General features: G+C 35.3%; 1 protein-coding gene across 2 annotated transcripts; it reads left to right on the top strand.

The window, feature by feature from the left end:
• Positions 1–1,908: 1,908 nt before the first annotated feature.
• LOC138304943 (GTPase IMAP family member 7-like) lies at positions 1,909–6,946 on the top strand. 2 transcript variants are annotated; one of them, XM_069245362.1, is made up of 4 exons: positions 1,909–2,065; positions 3,676–3,774; positions 4,063–4,263; positions 4,739–6,946. In XM_069245362.1, exons 1-4 carry the CDS (start codon positions 2,014–2,016, stop codon positions 5,704–5,706), a joined length of 1,320 nt encoding a protein of 439 aa, XP_069101463.1. In that variant the 5' UTR covers positions 1,909–2,013; the 3' UTR covers positions 5,707–6,946. The 2 variants fall into 2 exon arrangements, with proteins under 2 accessions (XP_069101463.1, XP_069101464.1); XM_069245363.1 differs by having other exon boundaries at positions 1,920–2,065; positions 3,622–3,774.
• The last annotated feature ends 429 nt before the right edge of the window (positions 6,947–7,375 follow it).

Genomic DNA, 7,375 nt, shown 5'->3' with positions numbered 1-7,375 from the left:
AAGCATCTTCGATATTGCAAGGGTTAATATCACAGACGTGATATCCACCTCTGAACAATATCATAGTGAAACTGAAGGCATTTTTCAGGAGAAAATTAACTGACCACATCAATCACAGAGACTTCCATTGAATATTACAAATAGCGACGCCCAGTTTCAAAGTCATGGAGTGTACCATTATTCTATTATTTGGATGGAAGGAACTTATCACCTTCCTCACCTATTGTCGCACCTAGAACATTCAGTGCTGCCATGAGATAGTCTGTTGGTGGATAATAAGACAGTGATAGTAGCCCCTGAAATATCGAGGGTGGCACAGGGGTGGTTATAATAACGACAGTGATAGTAACCCTTCGAATATCGAGGATAGGTAATACAATTTGTGGAACTGAGGATTTACATTAAAATATTTGACACTTAAAGATGACTACAGATCACCTAGCTTTGTGAATGGGGTAAAACCCTACAGATGGAGTGACATTTTCATCATATTGCAATAGGAAGTAAACTACACGCTGTAAATAGTTATAGGTTTCAGTCAGCGACTCAATAATTTCAGATTCGACGGATTTTGTCAGAACATACAAAGTCAGTGTTTAAATGTCATTTTTTTCAATTATATGTTTGGATCGAAACAAGTGAAAATCATTAATAGATCAAATTAATGAAAATAAATGAATATTGAGTCCCGACAAAATTTAAGAATATTTTGATACACTGATAGTGCCTTTTGCACTTCTAGGTAAAACTTATCTACATAATTTTATTATTAAAATTAAATATATAGAGAACGTTTGGTGAGCCTTGAGCGAGCCACTGTTTTTTCTCTGACCCGAACCGCTTCTTACAGTTTACATTGTAAGGCACTGAACGTGTATGTATTCTTTGTAGCATTCATGAACACATTCATATTTCAGCTGAAGGATTTCATCGATATTCCAAATACCCCGTCTTTCAGAAATGTTTTGCCTCGGAAATAGGTCAGTCGAATTAGAAGATACTGTTAAACGAAACAAAAACTGATCTTTCTCGGTGCATAGTATTTATCCTATATGTGGACACATACAATGTATCTATATTTATAAATAGGCTTGTGACGTCCACGAATTGTTCTTCCTACATTAAAAACATATTGGCCGCCATTCTCCATAATTACTTCGGTCGAGTGCTGTCAAGTAGGTGCTCTATAATCAAATGATGATTCATTATCATGGCTTTGTATAAACAACAGGGAATGATAAATGAACGAAACTAAGATGCGCGCATCTCGTTCATCTAGAGTAAACTTTGACCATTTCTGTTTCGGTTTTGTTTCATCTTCTTCACGTCCCATTTACAGCCATTGTCATTGAAAGATGCACAAAGTTAATGAGAAAGAGATCGTAATAAGCAACCGTGGAAAAACCACCGACCTACGGTCAATATTTGGTTTGATGTGATTGTTTTAACATCCAATTAACAACCAGGGTCGTTAAGGCTGTGCCAGGTTTAGGTATCGGAAGAAAACCGGAGTACGTAGCGAACAACCAGCGATCTTCACATGGAATTCTCGACCCAATAAGTAGAGCCAGTAAGAAAACGTTGCTTGTGATCTCGCCATGAGGAGCGCGATATCAAAGGATTAAATGTAGTGTTATGTCGGAATATTTTGCACAGAACAGATTGTTTGTTTTACTGTAATTGAAACGGAGGTAAATGGTCCCAATCATTGAAATGAAATATTAATAGTAAATTTACTTGTACTTGCAAACAATTGAAATTATTGAGTCGGTATTGTTTCTTCATTGTATAATGATGTGTGGATGTAGAAAACGTATACCAATAAAATGTTTCCGTATCTGACTCATAGGAGATGAAATGAAGTATATCCACGCTTAGTGGACCTTATTCAATGTAAATATAGAACATCCTGTCTTTTCTATCCGATTTTCTTCCTCGTCACGTGTGTGTTGACGTTTCTATAATAGTATATATTCAAACACCAACCGAGTCAAATCCTCATCGCTCCTGACGATGGAGCCGCAGTATTTCAACAGATCGTCGGACTGTCCTGCAACAAGACAATGTAAGTTGACCTACTTGTCAGTTAACTTAATGCAGCTTTATACTAGTATCTTAGAACGTTACGGTAAACCTTTCGTGGCTATAATCTCGCGATTTTCATGTTAAAATAGGTTCGCAAAAAATAAAATACGCGAATTAGAAATTTGAATGGAATTTTTATCGATAGGTATGATGTTGATGATAGTTTACGGGGATAGATTTCATTTCAAAACAAGTTCTTGAAGATTAATATGATTGGGAATTCTTATCAGTATCAATGATGTAAATGTTAGTTCGCGGAGATAAACTTTCGCGAATTTACTTGGATAGCGAAATTCGCGAAAGTTAATCGCACGCGAAAGAAAGTTGGTTATTTTGTGAATTATCACTTTTCCATTTATCTTCTGTTGATGATTATTTATAATGTTTTGTGTGGGTTTCGTTGCATTTTCCATTGTAGTATCGGTATTCTTTAAACGAAATGGGACTTGTTTTACCGTACTTTGTTTTTCAATGTACGTTTCATATATAAACGAGTTCTTTTGTCAATCTCTTTTGTTACTTTATCATTATCTATTATTCTTGTACGTTATTACACATATAATCATTATATCATTAAGAAAAATATCGACAGTCTATGAATTATTGTGAGAAATCTTTCTAAATATGTCCTGGTTACAAGTGTGTCTGGTCTATGATACCAATAACAGTCATATCACAATGATCAATAAACACTAGTGTACTAAAGTATTTACAAAACATTCATTGTGAGACGTGAATTGTTTGAGACAGAAATATTATCAAATTTCTGATAACTCTCACTATTGTGTATATGTGAATAACACGAGATCTAACTTCCTTCCTGACCTTCCGCATTACGGTTTCTTGATACTATTACCGAAAATACTCCAATATGAAGGCTATAAGCATGGATGTGTTAATATGATTCAGATACTGTAAACCAACTTTCTTTTGTGTGCGATTTATTTTCGCGAATTTCGCGATCCAAATAAATTTACGAATGTTTATCTCAGCGAACTAACATTTACATCATTGATACTGATAAGAATTTTCAATCAAATTAATCTTCAAGAACTTGTTTTGAAATGGAAATAGTGTAAAAAAGAAAGTTTACTGTAGAGCATCATGAAAAGATTAGTTAAACGCCAGATTAACAGCTAGAGTCATTTAAGAACGTGCCAGGATGAGACTGGGGAAAACCATCGACTTGTGATCAGAACATTATGTACCTGTCTCAGTGACAACTGTCCTAATGGCAAAAAGTTTAACAAGAACAATGCATATGGAAACTATTTTCGATGAAATCTTAACGACTGTAAGCTTATTAAATCATGGATTGTTTTTCCGTTATGATTGCAATTAAACTTGATTTGAATTGAATGACAATAAATGTGAATTAAATCCCCTGTTACTAAACTGTGACGATATTATTGATTATTACTGAAAACGATATCACTTCTGCTAAATAAATTTAAATATATTTTTGTTGTCTATACATTTAATAGCAACTCAATTGAATTACCTCCCTTTTCATTGCAAATTGAATGACCGAAACAGGACTTTGAGGACCAGCATACGTCATTTCACCTGCATTATTTGGTAACTTTTCAGACCAGGGTGAAATGTGGGAATGTGATGAGTGCGGCCATCAGTGCAGTACAGACGCCCTGCTGTGCGAAAATTGTTTCACCGGTCGCCAGGTACATTCAGGTAAATGCTCAAAGTTAGGATGTAGTGGTATCTGATGGAACAAAACAAATTTCTGTTATACGTACACACATTAGGTATAAATAAAGTGTCTAGGAAAGAATTATCAAGCTAGTCTTTATTTTAGGACATACAAAAAGGAAATGAAGAAATGGAAGGAGGGATTTTTATAATCTACATTTCTTTCTTGTAGACATATTTATTTAATTTTTGTAATATTTTTTTTTTTTTTTTTTTTTTTTTTTTTTTACATTTATATAATTATTTTTATATATTATAATATTTGTAAAGGCGGAGAAAAGGAAACCCGACTAATACTTATTGGAAAAACTGGAACTGGCAAAAGTGCGACTGGAAACATGTTGCTTGGAAAGGTAGCCTTTCAGTCAACGGTGTCCTGTGGATCTGTGACCAAAGTATGCCGAATGGGAACCAACAGGAGATTCGGAAGGACCCTCTCGGTGGTCGATACTCCAGGATTGTTCGATACAGGTACAAATATTGGAAAGTGATGAAAGGTGTTCTAGAGGGTCTCAATTATATTTGCTAATAAAACACATAGAGACATATTTTGGTAAAGGTCACAAGTAATATTTATCACATTTGCATACACGGGTCAGCAAACATTGTGTGTAACACAAGCTCTAAGTTTTTAAGATATCTATTGAAGAGTGATTACTGAAAGAAAGATACCATGCAAACTCATACCATACTTTCCAGAAATAAAGTTTTACTCCCTGCTAACTGATCCCATACTTTCCTATAATAAAGCACTGCTCTATGCTAACGCATACCATACATTCCTTTAATAAAACACTGCTCCCTGCTGGCTGATACCATACTTTCCTGTCATAAATCATGCTTCCTGCTAACTGGTACCATACTTTGCTGTAATAAATCATGCTTCCTGCTAACTGATACCATACTTTCCTGTTCACAGCTAATTGATACCATATTTTCATTACAGGACTTGATAACGATTCCATCACAAAGGAGGTCCTGAAATGTGTAGGAATGTCCGCCCCGGGTCCTCATGCAATACTCCTGGTAATCAGCATTTCCAGATTCACAAAAGAAGAATGTGACGCTGTGCGCATGCTTCAGTACGCCTTCGGTGAGGAAATGAACAAATACCTTATTGTGGTATTTACGCGCAAGGATGAACTAGACAAATGTTTAAAGACGAGGTATGACATTGTTCGCGAAGCTCCGGCGGATCTAACAGCTCTTTTGAAAGGTTGTGATTTCCGTTTTACGGCATTTAACAATTGTGCAGAAAGACCAGAATCCGAACAGCAGGTCCAGGAACTTTTGACGATGGTTGATCAAGTTGTGACTGATAATAAAGGGGAATTCTACAATAGCAGTATATTCATGCAAACAGAAAAAGTTCTCAAGGAGCGAGAAGAAGAAATCAGAAAGAAATATGAACAATCAGCAGTGGAAGAGCTGAGAAACTATCGACATGGACTCCTAAAGGACTTGGATTCTAATCGAAGGTTGCAAGAAGTTTACCGGAACGAGCTAGCAACGCATCAAGAGTACAGGAAGAGTTCAAATGAGTTTCTGGCAGCAACGACTCAAACACAAGATGTTAATCGGCAAAGACAACTGCCAGGACCGGTAGGGAAATCTAAACATTCTAAATCCTCGGACGCACTTCATAAACGACTGCAAGATTGTGAGAAACAATTAAGTAGACTTCAGAAGCATGAAAAACGCATGATATCTTCGATGAATATGACCCTTTTGGCCAGAGAGCAAATGATAAAACAAAAGCTGGAGAAAATGAAACATGAAGTGCGCAGTACTGTCAGAAAGGAGGTGGAAAACGAAGACCGTGGTGTTCTTAGAAGAATGTGGGTTCAAATCCGTAACCATGTGAAAGGTTTCGGTGATAGCTTTAAACGGATTTTTCAGTCTAAAAAAACCTGATTAATCATATGTTTACTTGCCTTAACGTTTGACTTAGAAATCTGTCTCCTAGCGAAACATCTTAGTAGTATTTGTCTTCACATCAAAAGAAAAGGTTTTCTTAAGCAATAACGAATGTTGTTACGTGAAAACGGGTCAACGTCCAGTAGAAAGACAAGAACTGATATAACTAGCATCAACGCATCCTCTATAGTCCAAGGGTTATTATCATCGTCTAAATATCCACCACTGAAATGTGCCATAGCAAAATTCAAGGTAATCTGTGTAACAACGAATGCGACAGGTAGTTGGGTCCTTTGATGGAAATCAATAAAAATACATTGTTTGGCTTTGAAGGTGAGCGTCGGCATTTCCAAATGATGTGATTTGTAGGACTTGTGATTTGTCAGTTTTTGTTCTCCGGAAATACTTACAGTTTTGCTATAACATAGTCTATGGGTGGATATAACGACAGTAATAGTAACCCCTGGAATATCGGGGATGGGATAAACGTTACACATTTTGTACCTATACATTAGTGATGATAGTGAATAGAAATTTGCACAGTAAAGCATTCTATGGTAATAAAACATGCGTTGTCTACTTTATTTGTCTATTTGACAACATATGTATTGGTGTTATGTACTTATTAGATGATGAGGATATTGTCGAAGTGGTTGTTCATTATTACGGTAAAACGCTTTTAACTCAATCTTAATGCATAACATATTTTTCGTGTCCACAATTTTTTTTCCGTCATTCAAGTTATTTCCAAATCTCTTTAACATACAATATTGCACGATTTTGAGCTAAAGAAAAATGATTTATATTTACATACTTAAATATTCGTTTCGTGTAATCTGATTATAGGTATATTTGAACCTAATTCAGTAACAAAATACCTACAAAGTGATACATGCAGCTTACATATGACAATCGCTTATGATAACGTCATTATCATTTTGACGTCACAATTGTCGTACCAGCGATCACGTGAGACGGCTGTTCAAATGGCTGTTCCATCAATGACGATTATGAATGAATAATTCATCACAGATGCGAAATCTCTTGTTATTTCAACTTAAAATTATAACCGAATGTAAATATAAGCATTGAACGTCTTTTTGTTGTTATTCATAGCCAATATGAATGCTAACTGAATAGAGGCAAATCTAACATGAAGCGCTTGCGCGCTTCATTGAATTTGCCTCTGTCCAGTTGGCATTCATATTGGCTATGAATGCCAACTAAAAGACGTTAATTGCTTAAATGACCTTGAGTATTGATGTGACGTTCCTAAATGACCTTACAGTTGATAGGTTGGTAAACAAAATCACCCCTCATATCAACGGTATTTATGCCAATACCTATATGTATGTAGCTGAATGTAAAATGAAGCAAATGTTACAAAATCAACTCTTAGAAATATATAATACATCAAATAATCCAGTACGAGTAGTAGAGTAGTATGCATGTTTCCCTTTTATGTTTGTTTAAATGAACTGATACGGGTCATTTTCAATAAGTGATGTAAACATTTAGTTTCATCTCAGAACTCACGACTTAAAAATCAATAGTAAACTAATGGGTGATAGATGCATATGTCTATGTGTAATGTCTTCAGCTGATAAATATGATTATTTTGATGAAAAGAATATTTCACTTTCATTGATATACAAAAATGTATGTC

Source organism: Argopecten irradians, chromosome 12 (genome assembly GCF_041381155.1).
Source record: "Argopecten irradians isolate NY chromosome 12, Ai_NY, whole genome shotgun sequence".
NCBI classification, from domain to species: domain Eukaryota; kingdom Metazoa; phylum Mollusca; class Bivalvia; order Pectinida; family Pectinidae; genus Argopecten; species Argopecten irradians.
Note: the sequence above shows the minus strand (reverse complement) of the source record. Positions and strands in the feature narration are given on the sequence as shown.

Coding starts and splice junctions, on each gene's coding strand:
- LOC138304943 (XM_069245362.1), top strand. CDS start 2,014: ATGGAGCCGCAGTATTTCAACAGATCGTCGGACTGTCCTGCAACAAGA. Junction 2,066..3,675: donor CTGTCCTGCAACAAGACAAT/GTAAGTTGACCT, acceptor GTAACTTTTCAG/ACCAGGGTGAAATGTGGGAA. Junction 4,264..4,738: donor TCCAGGATTGTTCGATACAG/GTACAAATATTG, acceptor TTTTCATTACAG/GACTTGATAACGATTCCATC.